This window comes from Mixophyes fleayi, chromosome 10 (genome assembly GCF_038048845.1).
Source record: "Mixophyes fleayi isolate aMixFle1 chromosome 10, aMixFle1.hap1, whole genome shotgun sequence".
Lineage (NCBI taxonomy): Eukaryota > Metazoa > Chordata > Amphibia > Anura > Limnodynastidae > Mixophyes > Mixophyes fleayi.
The window spans coordinates 45179471-45201919 of NC_134411.1; the positions used below are offsets into that span (position 1 = coordinate 45179471).

General features: G+C 39.8%; 1 protein-coding gene across 5 annotated transcripts in view; it reads right to left on the bottom strand.

Moving 5' to 3' along the window:
- Window positions 1–248: 248 nt before the first annotated feature.
- Window positions 249–22449, bottom strand: part of MUS81 (MUS81 structure-specific endonuclease subunit) — a 109003-nt gene continuing 86802 nt past the window's right edge. For all 5 annotated transcript variants that reach the window (XM_075188642.1, XM_075188641.1, XM_075188639.1 and 2 more), the window contains 8 exons: window positions 16013–16140; window positions 13961–14073; window positions 10819–10935; window positions 10361–10456; window positions 10034–10159; window positions 8220–8323; window positions 2045–2128; window positions 249–1243 (listed from right to left, as the gene is read on the bottom strand). In XM_075188642.1, the coding sequence (XP_075044743.1) occupies window positions 1177–1243; window positions 2045–2128; window positions 8220–8323; window positions 10034–10159; window positions 10361–10456; window positions 10819–10935; window positions 13961–14073; window positions 16013–16140 (835 nt within the window). In that variant the 3' untranslated portion in view covers window positions 249–1176. The remainder of the gene's footprint in view (window positions 1244–2044; window positions 2129–8219; window positions 8324–10033; window positions 10160–10360; window positions 10457–10818; window positions 10936–13960; window positions 14074–16012; window positions 16141–22449) is intronic.

Here is a 22449-nt window from a genome sequence, read left to right on the forward strand (position 1 = left end):
ACTGTTAAAATCCTATTTTTATATAACTACCCCAAGATCCATAAACCAATGTATATCCAGGCCCTTTAGTCATCCAGATCTCTCAGCTCCATCAAAGTAGAATTTTGCCAAAATACTGTAAAAAGTCAAAGGCATGTGTGGGAGGTGTTTACTGGACAGTACTGTAACGCTGGGATTTTGTGTTACAATATTTCCATTTAACTATAATCATCTGTAAGTGAAATAGCACAGGTAATACAAAAGCCAAATTATTTTATGCAAAACACTTTATTGATATATACAAGAAAATAGATAAAAATGACATAATTCAGCTGTGCTTTTACAAAATATTAAGTTATTTCTATAGACTTCCTCTTATCAAATGCAGAATTATTGTAGTGACCAGAACAAGGTTGAAATACTAGTTTCTAGCATATTGTCCAGGAATAATAAGAATGCTGCATCCATTGATTATTACTACTTCCAAGAGATAGTTAACTAAAATGAGGTAGTTATAAGTCAGTCTTGCTCTTACTGGTATCAAAACAAAATGTGGACAATTACACTTGGCATGACAAACAGAAACACTTGCAAACATACTTTTTCAGATTATGACCCAATAAAATAAGATTTCATCTTTACAGTTAGGAAGATATTCAGCAGATCTCATGGATTGTGGAGTCAGTTGGGTCTTTTACAAATGTTTGTCCAAAAGTGACAAACCCCTATAATTACAAACGCTGCTCATTAAATAGGCCAGTTGTATAGAAAACAGGGTATAGTCTTGTCCCTGAAAACACTTGTTACCTGCAGCAGAGTGGTGAATCGCACCATGGCCTGCACATTAAATGAGTACTACTATAGGCTATAGTTCTTCAGTAGATATGCATAGAAGAGCTTCCATAGAGCCCTATTGATGAGCTGTAGCTAGACTAAATGCTCCAGTGATAAGAGCTGTCTTTCTCTGGTTCAAGTAATAGTTAGAAATCCAGACAGGGGAGGTTTATTAAACAAGTCTTACCCAGAAGTTGATCACCCCATTAAAGTTATGAAGTCTATAAAAAGTAATGTCAATGATTGAGATTTCCATAGACAGAGGTGGATTATCACTCCATTACCACTTTGCCATAACATGGAACTTAAAAATGTACCATTTAATAGCAAAAGGTGGATGCTGCTTTATTTTGTCTGGTTACATCAGGACAATGCTTCCTTAGTACAGTAAAGCTGGGATACAGTTTTGCTCAGAACCGGGCCAAGATTTCTGTAAGAAGATTATCAAAACACAATTAGTATCACAAAAGTTCACTACCAAGATTGTATACATAATGATGTAATGAAGTAGATGAGTTGTCAGTTTACACTCTGCCACAATGCTTGAAAACACTATGTATCCATACCCATGGTCATTTCATTGTTTACTCTGCTCATGCGCTACCAGGACAAGCAAGACTGAATTTGTGGAAAGGCTACTAAGGCAGAATTATAAATATGGAAGGCTGCCCTTGTTCCAAGAATCTGGAGGCATCATTAAAATGCAATTAGCAGACTTTGGTGTATATTTACTAAACTGTGGCCTATAGCAACCAGATTCTAGTTATCATTTATTTACTACATTCTACAAAATGACAACTAGAATCTGATTGGTTGCTATAGGCAACATCTCCATTTTTCCAAACCTGCAGTTTAGTAAATCTAGCTCTTGCTGTTTTTTTTCTTGTTTGCAGATTCAATACTGAATAAAGTGAAATTATAATATACGCTATTATGTTTTATATTACAGTGTCAGTCACACCGGGGACACATGCCAGCCCTTCCTGGAATATCCACTATTGGGACACAGTTTGCCCCAATGTGGCTAACAATAGGGATCGGATCTACGGTTCTTGGCCCTTTAAAGTTTTCTGTTTTCCTATCTTCATGTTCCTATATGTGAACTGGCCTTGGGGAAATGGAGTCCTGTCACTGGTTTGTTGGAGCTTAACCATTAGGAGTAATTGCTGTGCCTCTCTTGGTGACTGGTGTATGATTAATACAAGCACTGCTAAATAAAAGGATCACATACCTCTGAAGCTTCCCACATTTCACATTGGAGAGAAGTTTCTCCCTCTCTTCAGTGGTGGAGCAACACTCATATGCAGACAGTAGGCTGTAGGTTTCAAAAGGAAGGGAGATATTGACAAAGTAATTCAGGTAACATCCTCTTTTTAGAAAAAAGTCAAATTAATGTTTTTCACCAATCTATTCCTAGTTCCTACACGTTCTATGCTTCATACAATAACAACCAAATTAGTGTGCTTATTTATTTAGCGATCTATTGCATTCATGTTTTGTATTAAGCTGGATTTACAAAAGGCCCATATATCACAAGACTGGATAATATTGTAAATCATTACAGCTTGAGCATACAAAATGTTGATTCTATGTACCAGAGGCTCACTTATTCTGCAGGATTTTTTTAAACCAAAATGTTAGTGATTTTTCCAGTTACAGTACACCTTACAAACAAAACTCAGAAAAGGAAATAAAATGAAGGCAGGAGAGCTGGTAAAAAAAAAAAAGTGTGTAGTGGGTTAGATGTTGTGCGATTGGGTCCAACCACCACTACACACTCACTATCAACAGAACATGTCAACAAGTCTCATACATAAGCAAGTGCATCAGAATCGAATGTAAGAAAGTCATAAGGCCTCACATAACCTTATCTCTACACCATGGGATCAGGAGGAAAGTTTATACAGGAGGAGAATCCTTTATTAACTTTTTCCAGTAGCAAAGTGGATGGGAAAGTTGTGAGATTTGCACATAAGCAAAATGGCAGTAAGTGAAAATAGCTGAATAACATCATCATTTATTTATATAGCACCAACATATTGCGTAGCGCTTTACAATTGGGGACAAACATAGTAAACTAATAAACAAACTGGGTAAAACAGACAAAGAGGTGAGAAGGCCCTGCTCGCAAGCTTACAATTTATGGGACAATGGGAGTTTGACACATGAGGCTAAGTCTACATTTTGCATTTCGGCCCAGCCAGGCTGTAAAGGTAAAAGTGACTCATAGGCTAAATGATCCTGTCACACAACAATGTTGGTCAGGGGGTAGTTGTCTTGTGTGAAATTGTGTAAGTAATAGGGTAAGGTAGTGAGGTTAAGAGGGTGGTTGAGGAATATTATAAGCTTGTCTGAAGAGGTGGGTTTTTAGAGAACGCTAGAAAGTTTGTAGACCAGAAGAGAGTCTTATTGTGCGAGGGAGAGAATTCCATAGAGTGGGTGCAGCCCGAAAAAAGTACTGTAACTGGGAATGGGAGGATGTAATGAGGGTGGATGAGAGACGCAGATCTTGTGCAGAACGGAGTTGCCGAGTTGGGAGATATTTTGAGACGAGAGGAGATGTATGTTGGTGCAGCTTTGTTTTTTTATTTTATTTTTTAAAACAAGTGCTTATTAACGGTCACATAGGATAAACAATACAATACAATTACATGTTGTATCAAACAAAAAACAATCAATACTTAAATTAATAGAACATAGCTCTCCACGTATCGGAGAGGAAATTGGTCAGATTCTATTAGATAATGTGAAAGAAAGACCGGTATATTTTTATATTTAAAAGAAAAAGTAAGCAAAGATATGAAAGAGAGAGAAAAAGAAAGAGAAAAGTGAAGAAGAGATAGGTAAAGGAGGGGAGGGGGTGGTGTGGTAAAGATCACCCACGAATTTAGAGCAATGAGACGAGGAGTGGAAGAGTTGCAGATGGGTGTGGAGTATGACTAAGTAAGACTAAGTAAACGGGGAGTGGTATTTGAAGAATGCCATCCATGGGTCCCAGACCGTGTTAAAAGATTTGGCTGTGTTTCTTATAATTCTAGTCATGTACTCCATCCGATGAGTTTGCCAAATCCTATTAGTAACAGAGATAAGTGCGGGAGGAGCGACTTGCTTCCATTCTATGGCAATTTGGCATGTGGCCGCTAAAATGATGTGGCGGACAAGTTTGTTTTAGTGACTAGTGGCCATGGGAAACCCGAGGGGTAGAAGGAAGAATTTAGGGTCGAAGGGCAAGGGAATTTGGATCACTGTTTCTATCAAAGATTTGATTTCACGCCAGAAGGGGATCAATTTCGGACAGTCCCACCCAGGGCCGCCGAGAGGGGGGGGAGCGGGTACTAATTACCCGGGCATGTCAGGGGGCCCGGACCGGATCCTCGCGCTGACGATTTTCTTTTCTTTTTTTTTTTCTTACGGCGGGGGGGTGGCTCGGTCGTTGGTGGGGGGAGCAGGGTAGTTAAAAAAAAAACAAAAAACATACTCACGTGATTGCGGCGCCGGCGTCCCTCCTCTATGCTGCTCTGTGCTCCATTGCTCCAGGCTGACTGAATGCCGGGTGTGACATCATCATGTCACGCCCAGCATTCAGTCAGAATGGAGCACAGAGCAGCAGAGAAGACAAGAAAGAAGAGAGAAGTAAAGGTAAGTGAAGGGAGGAAAATATGACAGAGGGGTTAAAGAAAGGAGGGACAATAGCAGCATGACACGGGTTAAAGAAAGGAGGGACAATAGCAGTATGACACAGAGGGGTTAAAAAACGAGGGACAAGCAGCATGGCACAGGGGATTTAAGAAAGGGGCAAAGGCAGCATGGAGGGCGCAGTGTGATCATAAGGGGGCATAGCGTGGTGATGATGAAGGAGCACAGTAGTGTGTGTGTGATGGCACCAAGCTTTTGGCAATGTAGTGTGTGTGAGGTAGATGGTGGCTAATTAATGGCTGCTATTTTGTTTGCAGGGTAATGGGAATACTATTTTAATGTTGGGGCTGGAGGAAGGCCTAATTATTAATCATGGATGTTAATGATTTAACGGTGGGGCTGGCTGTAATTTTCTAAATGTAGCCATTTTTTTTCCAAATAGGTCCTCCAACATTCCAGGATCCGGACAAGCCTCAACTAAAGAAACCAGCAGCCACATGTGGTAAAAGTGAGAAGAACAGGTAGGACAGAGCAGCATAGTGTGTGAAATGTTGTGATTCTAGTAGGGACAATGCCAATGTTTGGTGAGCCCAGTGGGCGCAGGCCAAGACTGAACTCTTTCTGTACACACTGCATTCTTCCTATACTACACAAGGGTGCTAGATGTCCTGAAAGTCAGGAGTGCTTGGACAAATGTCACGCACCGGGGAATTCAGGACCTAGTGATTTTATTGTGCTAGCTACGCCCCAATGGCGCATTGCCACGCCCCCAATTGTGTGACCATACCCATGAAAAATTTTGCACCGCCTTACGGCGCAATTTTTTTTTGCTTACTCAACTATAAGGGGGGCCCGATGAATTTGTTGTACCGGGGCCCTGAATTCCTCTTGGCAGCCCTGGTCCCACCATATGTGTAAGAATGAGCCTGCGCCAGAGCAAAAACGTCAACATCTGTCGGAAGAGTCAGACATATCTTTTGTAGACGAGTAGGAACACAATACCACCTGAAGAGAAGTTTATATACCGTATATCCTCGAGTATAAGCCGAGTTTTTCAACACATTTTTTGTGCTGAAAAAGCCCCCCTCGGCTTATACTCGAGTAATGCTCCAGGATCACAATGAAAATCACCCACTCCTTAGCCCTTTTTACTCTATATCCCCGGGTATTCACATACCGCGCATGCGCGTGCAGCAGCTCTCATCGGAAACAGGCAGCAGGGAGGTCACACAACGCCCGGCGTCCAGCCACACAGCCTGACCGGAACACCAGCGCCCGCCCGACCCCATCATCAGCAGTCGTCCACGGGCAGACCGGTTCACACCACACACAGCCGACAACAGTCAGGACCCTACTCAGCATCCAAGGCATCCCGCATGATGGTAGCTTAAGCACATTTACTACCATCTAAAGGTAATTGCACAATATCGCCACAGCTGCAAGACTGGAAGTCACTACCTTTTAAACATTATTCCACTTTGAACACTATTCCACTGTGCACCTATAACGCCTACCTTGCAGACACAAGTACTGCAGATCCATCTGTTTATCGGCACATCCAATTACTATTTCAGTAGCAGTATTACTTGTTTGATTTCACATACTGTTTGCTTGTTTTCACATACTGTTTTACTGTATACCACTGCATTTATTCAGTGTATTATCCATTTCCTTGCCCATCACCTTAACCCCCAATCCTGCTGCTTCTAATGAATGTGCTTCCACTGTAGTGGAAGCATGGGGTCTCAGCTGAATGTATAAAAGTAAAGTAAAAAAAAATTACCAGTAGCTGCTGCATTTCCCACCCTAGGCTTATACTCGAGTCAATAAGTTTTCCCGTTTTTTTGTGGTAAAATTAGGTGCCTTGGCTTATATTCGGGTCGACTTATACTCGAGTATATACGGTATATTTTCTTTTATTCTGACACAAATTTAGCTAGAGGCAGCATTTTCCCGAATTTCCGACCATTCCTCAGCATCAAGTGGTGAGCCCAGGTCGTGTTCCCATGCCAACTCATGAGGGTCACAAGGAGGAGTAGAGGGAACGAGTAATTCAGAGTAAATATTAGATATAAGACCTGACGTTGATGCCTGGCACAGGCACAATGCTTCAAATGTTTTGAAAGGACGAGAAGTAAGGCGCAATTTAGTGATGGAATGTAAATTACGAATTTGTAAGTATTGATAAAATATCCGTGTGGGCAGGCAGGTGCAGCTTTGTTGATGGCCTTGTAGGCTAGTAAAAGTATTTTATATTGGATTCGGTAGAAAACAGGCAGCCAGTGTAGAGACTGACAGAGTGATTCAACAAAGGAATAACGATTTGCAAGAAATAATAAATCTTGCAGCAGCATGCAAAATAGATTGTAGGGGTTTGAGTCTGTTTTGGGGAAGACTAGTAAGGAGGGAATTGCAATAGTCAATGCGGGAGATGATAAGTGCATGAATTAAGGTTTTTGCAGTGTCTTGCGTGAGATATGTCCGAATTCTGGAAATGTTCTTTAGATGTATGTAGCATGATTTAGATATAGAGTCAATGTGGGGAACAAAGGATAGGTGTGAGTCAAGGATTACACCTAGGCAGCAAGCTTGTGGGGTGGGATTTATGGTCATGTTATCAACAGAGATAGAAATGTCAGGTATGCTCTTGTTGGTGGGTGGGAATATTATTAACTCTGTTTAAGAAAGATTAAGTTTGAGTTGGCGAGAGGACATCCAGGATAATATGGCAGAAACATAGTCAGTTACACGGGACAACACAGATGTCGAGAGATCAGGAGAGGATAGATAAATTTGGTTATCATCCGCATAGAGATGTTACTGAAATCCAAAGGAATTTATTATATTTCCAAGAGATTGATAAAGGAAGCGGAGCAGAGGTGGCCCCAGAGAAATTAAAAGTGAAAGAGCGATTAGAAAGGTAGGATGAGAACCAGGATAGAACAGTGTCTTGAAGACCTAGGGATTGTAGTGTTTGTATGAGAAGAGAGTGGTCAACGGTGTCAAAGGCAGCCAAGAGATCCAGGAGAATTGGGAGAGAGTAATGGCGTTTAGTTTTAGCAGTAACATCACTTTTGCGGCAAATAAACCCAACAGATGATGTGCATGCAGGCCTAAAAAACATGCTCTCCACCATTACTCTGACCTGGGAAACCAGTGTTTATGGCATGCCTTGTGTGAGCACTTTGCCATAAGTGGAGATTGTATCCTGTACAGAGGGGACTCATCATGCACTGTAGATGATAGACTGGTCTGGACAGGAGTACACCTGGTACATCTTCTGATGGGACTGTGCTCATGCTCTGTGAGCTGCCAGTCATTGGACAGGGACACAGATCAGAAGAGCAGAGAATCTAAATCCATCACAGATCTGAAATATCGCAATTACAGTGAAGATTAATAGGAGTCCTTTCAGCCTGCGTTCACCAGTCATCTTTATCGCCAGATAAACTAACATGTAAGGATTATAAATACAAATAATATATAAATGCTTTTCTATACACAGATGGGTATTACAATAACGTTTGCTGTGCTTAGCATTGCCAATTTCTTGTGGCTGTGGAAGCTTGTTAGGAATGCCTGGTGTTTATAGGCGCATTTGTCAACTGCAAGATAATGTCTTCAGAATCCGAGGATTACGTTTTTTTTTGGTTTTTTTTCAAATCCAGTCATCCAATGAAAACACATGAATTTAGAGCATCTTACCATGACACCCACCCAAAGGTTAAATAACCCCATCTCCTTTGTGTATGTATGTAGTTGTCTATTACCTGGCTGGGGTGTTGTATCTTTCCAGGACAGCAGTTGCCTTCTCACCGCTCACCCCACTTATCTGCATCAGCTGCCGAGCAAACACTTCTTTCACTGTCTGAGCCTGTATTGGAAACAAACCAAGTCACCCAGGAGCTGGATAGAGCAAGTCAAGCTGTATAAAGTAAGGTTACATATCTTGGTAAGACTCTGCCTTGTGATGACAATATCTACCTGCTTACTTGCCATTGCTCACATGATATAATCCCAGTGAAGAATATTTGCATGCAATTTCTGTGAACAGGGGCTGGCTAGCAAATTTTATCCTGAGGGGAAAGATTCACTGCAGCAGCCTATTAACAACATATTAAAAGAAAAACAAAATGCAGGTAGCTCATTGACCCCGCCCAAGGTAGCGGCCGGGGGCAGATGTCCCCCCGCCCCGAGCACAGCCAGCCCCTGTCTGTGAATGATAATGTTCTATGTTGTGTGGCACAATACGCTAAGATAGAAGCTTTTGTAGTTTTACTCTATATGCCACAATTCAATGAAGTCTTATAGGTTTGTCTATACATTATATAATTCCCATTTATTGTACAATTTAGAATATAATTTTTATAACTTTTGTGATTTTTTTTTTCAATTGAAAAAATACTTTACTGATTTTTTCGCAAAATATTGACAAACCATTTAGCTTCCAATCTTGTCGCCAATATAGAATTATGCCTTCAAGCTATTTACCATCTGTGCATGAAGGTGTGTGAAACCACGCTATGGTTTCTATTAAAGTAGCTAAGACGGTAGTTAAAAAGTTGAGCCCAGCTCCTTACAGCTGATTTACAAAAACCTTTCACTAAAAGCGGAGGATGAAGCTGAGAATGGCTATGTAAATGATTAATTTTAGAAACATGACAATCAGCTAATCCACACGGCTAATTTAGAAATAATTCACATAATCTGTCCTCCTTCTTCATAGTCACATTTTTTAACTATTAATTATGTACAGACAGGTGCCACTTTAATCCTTCTCAACTCTGTTGAATTTTTGACAAGTTAACGGAGAAAGATCAATACTCAGTTATCATTGATATCTTTGGAGAGATGCCGTTACAGTGTATAATCGCCATATTCATAAAAAAGAGGATGACTGAGCTGGGTCAGGGATAAGTAGAGCATGTTCTACATTGTTCCTGTTTAGTCATCCACTTTGGTAATTGGTTGCATGCAGATCACTGATCTCTATGGAGAGATGTTGGTGTGCTCCTTATGTGAGTATCTGTCACTCTTCCTTTCACTTGTCGAATAACGGAACAGAGCCGAGATGGATAAAACATCGTCTGAGTGCACAAGCTGTAACACTAACTGAATGCAAACATTCTAGGATTATACTGCCACATAAAGCTTTCGCCTCTTTAAAAGTACATTGCCTCTCAATGTACGTTAAGAAAAATAACAGGATCATCCCTCTACTATCAGCTGACAAATTAAAATAATATTAAAATACTACACGCGCCAGCATACCCATGGCATGCTGGCACTTTTAGTGCATCATGAAAATGTAAATAAACAAATACAAAGGCTGTCACCGCTGGTTCATTTTCTTTCAATCAGGATTTCACAAAATAAACAATTCTTACTACTAGCTAAGTGAGAGCTCTGGCGCAAATGAGCTCTCAGTGCAGTAATATTTATAACCGGCAGATCTCAGTTATGTAGTACTCACGCTACCAATAACTAAAGCAATGGGTGTGGTGGTGATAACTAAATCAAGCTGTTTGATCCTCTGCATTTTAGTATGTTTTGTATGTTACACTTTGTAAATTAGTTGTGTTACCTTGTTCTTCATAGCTCCCTCATTAAATTCTTTGAACTCCATCAGAATACAACTCTGGGCATCATGGCGCAATACCCCTTCACATTTACCGGCTTCCTCTTTGGTGCAGCTCAGCAAGGTTTTATTCTGTTATAAATAAAAAAACACAAATTAGTGTTGAAAAAAACAAAACAGTAATAGAGGTGGGGACAAACAAACCCAGCATTTCTAGTACTTGCGGCACATAAACCATAATATAATATACGCTTTGTGCTGGTGCTACTGGAAAAAGGGAGTCAGTCTCTGGTAAAGATAACTGGACCAATGAGAATACAATGCTGCTCTTACCGAGTACATGTTTTGCAGATAGCGGGTCATTATTGTCAAGTAGGCAGCAGACTCCCGTACATCCTTGGTACGCTTGACAAAGAATCCATCTATCACCTAAAAAATTAAAACACACTAATTGTCAGTTCATAAGCAGGAGCTGAATGCTATGTACCACTGGAAGATGTGAGCGCTTATCTGTGAACATACAGAGAAAGCATACAGAGTGTGCTTAATCAATCTGTAGTCAGAAATGATGACATTAATGCAATAAAATACAACTTGGTGAAATGACAACCACATAGTTTGTGCCATAGAAATGTGCGGTAAACCAGTGGTCAGTGGCCCGAGAGCTCCTTTCAAAAGGTGGATAGATTTAATTAGGAGTATAAACCTGACCTGTACTTTAAAGTATAATTATACTCATTCAAAATTGCTATACCATACTGTGACCTCTGATTTTATACTGAACTCATTACCTGTGTGTTCACTATTGCTTGCTGCAAGGTGGTTTCCGGAATACTCAGGTGTTGTGCTGACCCATAATTTTCCACCAGGTATATTGGATGGTGTAGACCACACCGCTTCAGGCGGAACTAAATAAAGAAACAGACAAGTAATACAGAAAAGAACCAACTCAACCATCTACATTTACTATTTTATGCAAAAGTTGCTCTCTGCGTCTTTTACTGCATTGTGAATGGCAAAAGTTTAGAAAGGTGCCCATGTACCTATGCATATACAATGTTTAAAACATTCTGCAGATTTTCCAAATGACGGAAATGGGCCTGATGCAAAGTTTGAAGTATTTCCATTTGCATACTAATTACCTGCTATTATTTCTCCGTATGCAAAAGGTGTCTGCGTTAATTTGGCTGGTCAGCTTTACTATAACTACTTTGGACACTTATTTCAGTGATGTTACAGCAAAATCAAGATACCTAATATCTTTTTTCCAAGACTCTTACATCGGGCCGCAGTGTGAAATAAAAGGTGGTTATATAAAGATTCCACTTATGTGTGCAATGGGCACACAAAATGGAAAGAGAAATGGATATCCATTACAGATGTACACTACTAAGCTGTGATTACATCTAGTTCCATTAACATTAAAATAATCAATATGGTGGATGAATGGTTAAAAGACACTAGCAAACAGCCAGGGTGTGGGTGAAAACCGGACTTGCCGGAACGATTTGGCTCCCTGCAGCGCCCTCTACTGCCTGTTGTCATGAGTAAAGCTTGTTGTGTTTTCTCTGCCTGTATAGTGTATACTGTTCTGCTACACAGATATGTTCTCTGTAATATGTGGAACAACTATTGCACATGTTATTTTGCATATATATTATATTGTGTGTGTGTGTGTTTGTGTATATGTATGTATATGTGTGTATATACCTGTGTATGTGTGTATATATGTGTATATGTATATACGTGTATGTATATGTGTGTATGTATACACACTGTCATAATTTATATATTTCTGCATATCAAGAAATATATATATTAAGAGAATTGCAGGTGGATAGAGAAGCAAGATCGTGGAGGTGTGCTACAGACTGAAAAGACTGCTGGATCCAAATATATGGTATCTCTTTGCATTATATGCTAAAAGCTGACATTTACCCCATGGTAATTACTTCCTTTCATTTCCAAATTCACATGCATTTGCGATTCATTTGCTAAAGACCGGACACACTAACATGCTGACTACTTATTTCCTTGCCAATTTTACATCTTATATGGATTACTAAATTTCGTTGTGATCACAACTGGTTACTTCTGCTCAGGAAAACTAATATACGTGAGGAATTGCTGGTACATTGTATATATGCAAACAATGACTTTTGGTGAAAACGGTGACTGGGTATATTTAAGACTATTGTATTATATGTTTAGACTGATTCATATTATATAATTCCTAAAGAGAACACAATACGGGCGATTGGTATGATACTCTGATTTAATATTTAATATTTACCGATCAAAGAATAATGCTATATTTTTAATGATTTAGAAGAATTTATAGATCAGGGCACTGATCAGAATTTATATATTTGTATGAATTAGAAGGTGTTGTTTTTAGCTGTTTTATCTCGTTTAGATGTGAATAGATGTTTGTTAATTTTACATAAGTCCACAAACTCTTCATTATTTTATGGTTGGAGCAGTGGTGATTCAATGTCCAGCACTGTGATTTTGTTTGTATTTCTTGCTGATTTATATGACACTCAGGTCCTTCACAGCTGCAGGAATTGTACTACCATCTCTCTAGTGAATAATATATTTTAGTCTATTCAGCGCCAGGGGTTATTTTGCATTGTTCTTGTCCATTGCCATCTGAACTATTGTGCTGGCATTGTACTTGGAACATTCAGGAGATTCTCAAAAGTTGCAAGTATTTTTTTATAGTTATATATCATATATGTTTTTGTGTAGGTCATTGGTTATTTGTATCAATACATACATATATTGAGGAGAAACATTATATGTTGATTGCAGTATCTGTTTAAATGGAATGTGTGAAAAATCACAAGTGTTTTTTTCTACTAATGAACAGTGGACATCAACAAGAGATTTATAAAGCCTGAATGATCACTGTGCCATGACACATTGATTTTGCTGACATGTAAATGTCCATGTTGAATTTTCATTGACAGTGTTTAAGTATATGTGCACCAATATCCTGTTCTATTGTGGTTAGTATTTGGGAAGATTAAACTGTGTTTGTACCAATTTGTGATCTTTGTTAGATTTTTGTTTACCCTTGCTTTAGTGACAATTTGGTTCTGTTGAATTATAGAGCTTGGATTTGTTTGCTTTTTCGCATATCCATACCTAAGAGGGATCACAGCCCTTTTTCCTATAGCAGCTGAGTTCAATTACCTAGCGCCAGATCAGGTCAAAGGTTTTATATGCCCATTTGCACAACATAAAATTCAGAAAAATTTGCTCTGCACATACCCATAAAGAGCGCTTTCATATGCGTGAATCTGACACTTGCAACTCCCTACAATTCGAGAGGCAAAATAGAGTGGGGAAGGGGCTACCTAACATAGGCAGAGAGTACAGTAAGGGCGTAATCATGCAAATGCAGAGGAGGGAACCAGCACAAAGTCACATATACAGCTGTCTTTTGCATCAAATGCTGATGATGACGGTCACCAGCACTAGCTAGCTGATTATTAAATCTCCTTCAGAAGTTGATGGGTACTTTTCTTCATTGACCATGCTTGTACTGACAGATTTTGTGGGAGCATTTTAACAATTGTTTTTGCTATTTTCATTGATATGCGAGAAGGAATAATATATCTGATGTATTATATCAAACCCAATATCAAATTTGTTTTTCGATATCACAAAGTGTTAACAAATTTTATTGCGCTTATGATCTACTTCAAGCTGGCAAAGTTGGGCTTTTTTCATACTGTTCTCAATCAACTACATGCTGTCAACAGGAGCAAGAAGAGCACAAGTTGTGGTAGACATTGGCGGGCCTGCTAGAACAGGTGGAACCCCGCACTCCAAATAATAATTATGTATAACTTCCAGAACTCCACCAAAAATAAATTTTCCATTTTGGATGAAGTTATACTTTAACAATAAAAAAAAGGGACTTGCCTTTTGCTCCCGAAATCGGCCATCTATAATACTTCCACAAAGATCGTCCATTCTCTTCCTCTCAATGACATAATCTAACACTAGCTCTCGTGCTTGCGGTATGCGCAGTTGTCCTGTAAAACACATGTATAATTTATGTGGTTTTGTGGTTTTCAAGCTTCAAACCACTATGCAAGATAGCAGATGTCCTTTTAATGAACTACTAGATAATTGCTGTAAAATTTTATTTAATATAGGAAATCTCCAGTGTGAGACGCTGATTGTGCGGTAGGGAATTTAGACTGTAAGCGCCAACAGGGCAGGGTTGATATAAAACATTCAAAATTCTCTGGAATGCTCTGCCGAATATGGTGGCACTATACAGATGAACTATAATAAATGATAAATTACAGTGTTGCTACGTTTATAGAATAGTATTGTACTGACTAGTTTACAGTCTCCAATCCTATCAGTATAATTTCTGTCCCCCACTAGTCTATTCAACAGAATTATCCATCACTAGTCATTCTCTCAAGACAAGCTCCTTGTTCTAGAGAAGTGTGTTTCTACCTGCTTCACCTGCCAAGGGGCCTTCTCCTGGGAGCCAAAACTCTGCAGCAGGACCTTAAGAGTGTTTCTCACAGTTGGATATTCCTACTGAGGGCAGTAGAATTTGAGTAAAATAGATCTGCGCAAGTCCATAACTGGATCACATGCCAGTGAACACAACAACATCCAATTCATCTTCGAGGGCAAAGAACCCTTACGACAGCCTACATTTTCATGGGCGGAACGGAGAGGGGAATGGGCATATACACGTAGTCTATGTACATTAAGGGTGTGTGAAGCTCAAGCGCACACAGCAACATCCAAATCAAGCTTCTCAAAAGTATGTGATTTTCTGTCGTATTACTTGCTTCAGCTACAGGTCTAGTGTAACTGCTGATTACTAGTGATGACTGCTGTGGGTGTTTTATTTTCCCTTAATAATCTAGTTATTAATGACAAAATTAACAGGTGACATTTTTTTCTGTGCGTTCTTTTAGGTCTTTTTATTCCACATATGTATTGGACGTGTCCTGCAGATATTGTTAGAGCAGATCATACCTAGACCCATATTTAACAACAGACCTATCTTCAGATCCGCCCTTAGTTGAATAAAAACATGCGTATTCTCAATTTACATGCGTTTTAAAAAAATGCAATTTACGTGCGTGCCTTAATGAATTGGCCTTATATGTCAGACACTCCTAGTATAATGTGTTAGTCGATGCAGAGTATATGAAGTTGATCACTTCTTGAGAACTAGGCTATGCACATTCTAATAATGCTCAACCATTTCCATGCTAATGTATGAACAAATTTAAACTGATTCTCAAGTGATGACATATTATTTATTTTTATTTTAAGACAATTATTACTATTACTTTGTAGATCAAACAGTTATTTTTAAGGTGCCAATGCAATTTTAAGAGGACAATCTATTAAACAAAGGTATGTGTACAAGTAGGATTGGGAGCTGCTGGACAAAATTATCATTCTGCTCTACCACTGCTTGAACACAACACCATATCAAATATTGGAGACATAAATAAATGACTTAATAGATAACGCACCTTAAACTGCAATGGCGTCGGCAAATGTAAATCTTTTTTTTCTGTTAACTGCTATCTGTGGTGTATGACGCTCAATGAACTACAATATAAATTCAAATTCCTCACAAATGTGCTGGTGTGAGATCTCTAGCATCACTACTTCACTGTGTGAATCTGCCTTTCCACAGCCAGTTTTACAGATCCTAAAAAGCTACTGCAGATATTAATAGAATTGTTAACTGTGTAGATCAAAAGATTTGAAAGTAATTGAGGCTGGTATGAGAAATATAATGTTTATGAACCAGAAATGGTTCCATGCCATGGGTACTGGCGAGTCTTGATACAGCACTGGTAGGAAGTCATGTGGGTCCACAGGACACTTTCCCAATAAGCTGACAAAAGCTTAGGTTTAGATTATTCCCTATTTTAATTTATTTATTCACCTGTTACAAACCAACACCAGCAATAGTTCTCTAACCTGGTACAGGTTTGACTTTCTCCTGGGCTACCCACAAAAAGTCTCCAATGTGCAGCTTCCGTACATCGAAAGTCACTCCATTCCTTTTCAGTTCTGAAACCAATTCCTGTTTTCTATGTGCAGCACCCCTGAAAAAGTAGATGGGAAACCCATTTTACAGTTATCAATCTTTTTCATAATTACTTAAGAATGGCAAGAAATAAATGAAGATATGCTGCTTTTTTTTTTTACTGCAGAAGTACAATACTTTTAAATAGGCCAAGAGTGGGTGACCTTTTGTACGTTTGCTTGTGGCACTGGCCAGTTGGGTTTATTGGGAATAGAGAACAAATAAAGAGCAGGATGTCCATTGTTTGGTGGTAGATATAGTTAAGCCTTTATTTTGTACAATCATAAAGCAGAATATTTCCTTGTTCAAAGGTCTGTGTTTAATGGGCAGTATTTAGATTAAACAAATAGATCATAATAATAGATTATGTGCAGTATTTCTACAGTTTATGCTACCAGGATTCTTTACTTACCAATACATCCTTTTCTAGAAGGCCAAATATGAGGCAAAGAAAGAGGTTAAGACCCACCTACAGAAGGCAGGACATGGCCAAAGCAGCAACGCACATCCTATCCCTAGTTAACCCCCCTCCTCCCTCCAGCCAGAGAACATCAATCAGATGAAGCAAAAGAACAACATCTGTACAAGAAACTCTTCAGAAAACCAATAACACTATGCTCAGAGGAAGGACATCCAAGGTCAGGTCTGTATTAAAAATCTAGTTTTCTTCTTCAGTCAGGGGGAAACAGATATATAATATGGGATTCCAAATTTACAATGTGCCCTGTTATGGGGATGGGATGAGAGATGTTTATTCCACAACCACTGCCTGCAACACTTTCCTGTATAAGCTTGCCACAGCTGAGGAGACAAGGTGCACCTGATAAAACTTTAAGAGGTTGCGAAAGGAGAATTATGTGACCACCCTACACATACATCCCATATCTAAACGCCCACAAAAGGCTTACTGCTCATATAGGGTGAACCATCAAACTAAGGAGAGGAGGACTGCCAGCCATAGTATAGGCCAACTTATTATTTTATGTGTGAGACGATCTATAAGAAGGCCATCTTGTCCTTACTTGAATACTAGAAGAGCAAGACTTTGAGTACCAGAATAAATTGGTATATTGTAAGTATAAGAATTTAGGGCTCACACTACAGTCATGGCCAATTGAGAATGACACAAGTATTGGTTTTCACAAACTTTGCTGCTTCAGTGTTTTTATATGTTTTTGTCAGATGTTGCTATGGTATACTGAAGTAAAATAAAAGGGTGATTTAGGTGCAATCTTACTAGCAGCAATATCCTTGCCTGTGAAGCACTTTTTGTGCAAAGCAATGATAACTGCACGTGTTTCCAGGTAATCATAATTGCATCCACCTGTACAGATGGTTGCAGTATCCAAGGTTTTCTGATAAAGAGACCACACTGGGAGACTAGGGTCTGCCATCTATGACTACTGACCTCCCAGTTTTCCAAATGGGTGATAGAATGACATTGAATCCTTCTGCCAAATACTTCTTAAACAATAGCCAAGATGGTTTAGATATGCCACCCTCCAAAACATTGTCCCACTCCATCCATATTGCACTGCCTGTCAGATCACCCCTGAAGGGCCAGGCAAATCTCTGTGGGTTCTAGGACATTGAGATTTCTGCAGTCTGTGGTCTTGACAAACAGCTCCCCAACATGACCTGTTACATATAGTATTATACATATAGATATATATATATATATATATATATATATATATATATATATATACACACACACATACATACATATACACATATATACATACACTAAAAAAAAATAGAAAAAATATAAAATAAAAAATATATACATACTGTATATGATATATAATTACACACACACAGAAACATTAGCTATACATACATTATATCTACATACAGTGGTCAAAATTAGAAGTGCTGCACATCTGCTATTCGTCAATCCCTTTTATGTCTTCCTTGCGACCATTTATCATTTATCTGTCCACACTCCCTATATGACCCTGTTCTTAATCCAAGGTAACCCCACCCCCTCTCTCTCTTCCCATCTGCTTTTATCTGTGCCTCACCCCCTGCTCCTCTTGTCCATTTACTTACCCCATACTCCCGTCTACCTACACCTGTCCCTCCTGCTATATTTCCCTGTCACTAGTTAATTCTGAATCAGGAATATATAGTACGCTTTAAGTTTTCCCATAAGTAGCCAGTTGGGGGAGGGTGAGATAAATGTTTGTGTGCTTGTATTCCTATACTTGTGGGGACATTGGCCTGTTTACACACCAACACTGTGGGGGCCTTGTTCGTAATGACGACAAAAAATTAGGTCCCCACGAAACTTATCTACGATAGTCAATGCAGGGGACCTTGCTAATATACTCGGCATCAAAATCTGGCATGTCCCCCCGCGAGTCACTTTTCTCAGACCAAAAGTGTGCGTGTGTGTCTGACGTGGAGGAGAAAGTGTGTGCACGCCACCACTAGATGGCAGTGGAACATACGTTTGCTCGGCTATGCGCTTGAAGAGAAGAAGATTGCAGCTCTCCTGCCCTTTTACAAATAATAGGGATAAAACACGGTCACATCCTTCTCCTGCTGAAAGTAAAGTGGAGACAGTGGAGCAGGACACAGCCCAGTGGTGGCACAGACTACAGCCTGGAGAGCAGAGGAGATGAATATGCTTCTGACACTTCAGAGGAGGAGTGGTTCAGGTATCAGTGATGCGCCATTGCGTGGTAGTGAAACAAAATGAAGGAACACAAAGACATGTTCTATGCACAATGATTCTCAACCTGATGGCGGCAGTGTTTTAAACACAGTAGGCCAGAAAGATGATGTAGTGTCCATCCCAAAAAAAATAAAGAGAGTGATGGCTCCAGGGCGTTTAACAGAAATCAGTACAGCAGGTACTCTGAAAAATAGCCCAGTATATCGAGCATGTTCAACGTAATGAGACTGAAGTTGGTTGGGTCATGAACTTTCCAAAGCACTCAAAAGAAAGGTACATGCAATTTTCACATCATTCGAAATAGAGGAAACTTTGCACACAACTCTGAGGGGATAAAGACAGGATGCTGTGTTCTGTTTCAATGCAAACTACCAGACAAGGATATGGTTCCCGAAGGCTTCATGCAATGTGCTGCTTGTCAAGGCTTGTTTGCAAGAAAATACCTGCTCAGTCTGTTCCACCTGACATGAATAGTGGCTTCTGAAAGCTCTTGAGCAATATGACTCCAGATAAAATTTTACTCAGTCACAAATGACCGATGCATCATGCAGATAGAGCAGCATCTCTTCAACCGGGTCAGGACAGATGTTGGCAAACACGAGTACATCCGTGGGAAGCTTTGAGAAATGGGCAGGTTACTGCTTCAGTCCAGAAGAGCTACGTCTTTGGAGCGATGGAAGATTTTACTATCACATCAAACTTTCTACATGTAGTAGACGTTGAGAAACTTGTTGCTGGCTAGGACGTTAAAACTGGTACATTTAAGACACCCTTGCTGGCTCTGGAGGTCAGGCATGGCTTTCAAAAGATATTGAGCATTGTGGAGTGTCACGCAATGATGAAGTGCTACACTGCTGCAGTTACAAATGCACACAACTTCAGGAAGATCTATGAGGCAAGATGTAATGAACTGATCTCATTTGCTGTCTTGAAAAAATTCTCAAGGAGTCGAAGTAGAACCAAATCAATTTATCCCACAAGCCTTCGATTAACAATTGGGCATCTCCACAAAGATGTTGTCCTAATGCTTTTCGAGCTTGAGAAGAACCTCTACCGTCACTTCACAGGGATTGAAATCCGGGAAAGATGCTGCTGACTCCAGCAATGCAAAGCACAATGGAACTTCTTGCAGAGAAGTGTGAAGAATGTGGCAGGGCTACCCAAAATGTCTATGTGTTTGACAGACCCACTGCATTGCCACATTTCAGAGGCTCTAATTGCATATACCTCTTTGCCCAAGAGTGTTTAGCTAAAAATCTCCAAATACTTTTTCCCACAAAGCTTCAAAAGCATGTTGCCACTCATGCAAAGGTCCTCAACCTAAACGACACAGAAATGGATCAATTAGCAGACATCCTTGGGGGCGACAAGGTGCACCAGCAGTATGACAGCCTCCCAGAAGGCACCCTCCAACAAGACAAAATCAGTAAACTTTTAATGGCTCGAGAGGGGAAGTGTGGCTGAATTCAAAGGCAAGAATTTGGAAGAGATGGGACATTGATACATAAGTCGGAAATCTTGTATCTAATGTATGGTTTTAAATTTTACCTCGACCATTTACACATCTGTTACTTTTCAGAACTGGTCCAGCTACAGAGTGACGGGTCAGAGGATGAGCAATCCCCTGTAACAGTGAGGCAAGTGGGCATGCATTCAGTCAACACCTCCATGTCAGAAGGGAGATCTGGAAACATGGCACAAATGCCCAGCCAAAAGGTCAGTGTAGCACACAGTGTTAGTATGCAAAAGTATGTGGCCTTCTCTGCTTTTCGCAGCTTCGTAAAGGGCCAGTCTGCCTCCTTTCAGGTTGTAAAGAAGTACATAAAAAAACCTGGGGCAGAGATGAGATTCAAACTGTAGAGAAGCACATGATTAAGTTTATTCAGACATGCCCTTTGACTGGAAAGCGTCATATGTATCATGGCTGCACCATCAGCACTGAAAGACAAACTGGGTAGCTGTGATATTCTACATAATGAACTGTATAACATCTGTAAAGTGAAATAAAAAATTAGTTGAAACAATATGCATCAAGGCACGCATACTAAGCACATCCTGCGTTTGGTATTAAACGCACATATTTCAGCTTTGCACACTCCCAAGTTTATCAAGGCACGGATATGGATATGTGCTCTGTTGAATTCGGGAGTAGGTCTGCTGTGCTTTACTGCACAAGACACTGCACAATACATCCAATACCTATGTGGAATATAAACTCGCCAAGTTGGCTTTAATGGCATGGTTGTTGAGGTAAAAACTCTTCAAGGGGAAGTTATATAGACTATGTTAAAGATCCCGATGGCATTTTAAACTCCTTCATAGAGTGTGGAAATGTTATCTTAACATTGCGAATGTAGGGGGTTTCAAACCTCATCTTTTCTAAGGGACGGTCAGTATCCTAGGAATTAGTTTACTGCCAATTCAAGCCTCGGCCAAGGAGTTTTCAGGATAACTGCTGCATGTTCCTTTTTTTTTTATCTCCACGAGACCTTGATAAGGTTCTTTCCGCACTGCAACTTTCAGCACTAGAGACAATGGAAAGCATTGAGCTCAGATTTGGGAGCATCTTTCTGTAGGCCTCTGTTCATAATGTCCATGAGGATATTGTATCCTTGTGTAGCATGTCTTTTTTTTTTTTTTCAAACTAGTTGGTGCCTAGTTCCACCTTAACCAGAATATAGTTATTCCTTCTTGGAAGTGATTTGGATCATTGGGTGAGCAGGTGCTGCTGTTTGCTGAATGTGGTGAACTCTAAAATTTTACTTGGATAGGACTTCCAATATTCAGATGATGAATTCTCTTCTGGTTCCCTTACGCAGAAGACGGATTAGCTAGCAACTAAGCAGACCTTGCCTGGTGGATAAGAAATACTATTCAGCTCTGGGATTTGGTTCCCTGAAAATGTATCCACTCACTCTACCAGATGAGCGAGTGCTTACTGGACACTATGGTATGGGGCCTTGGACAAGCAGCTATGTTTGGTGGTTTCCTGGTTCTCCAGCCATACCTTTACAGCTTCTACCTTTTCAGGTTTTTGTGTCTAAGAAAGTTAGCTTAGAAGTTCTCTATCTGTACCATAATTTATTCCATTACAACATACATACGTAGAGGTAAGAAGGCCCTGCTCGCAAGCTTACAATCAATGCGACAATGGTTTGATACGCAAGGGTAATTGCTATATCATATTTATCATATTGAGTATTTGTCCAGTTAGAATGCAGAGGTTACAAAGCCAGTCTGACAGTTCTGGCAGGTGTGTGCAATAACCTCCAAAATGTTTCAATATTATTACAAAGTATTACAACTGCCAACACCTGGCTAATACTTAATGACACCCAACTGGCAAAATTTTCGGTGGAGAACACTGGTTCCCATGGTAGCTTTGTTCCACAGATATAGAGGATTTTTGTAATTACGATAAATCTATTTTTGATTTCACCTGGGGGACACCCTTTACGCTTATTGGTTCAACTTTGAATGATTGTTTGGCTTGGGTGTTATGTGTTGTTATGCTCCTTGTATTCCTGTGTAACCTATCCGTTGGGGCTTTGTAAGTGAAATACTGGTGATCAGTTGGCGAAAATACATAGAGGGGAGGAGCTTCCATTTTGAATTCGTTATAGGTAGATAGGAAAAGTGCCACTGACT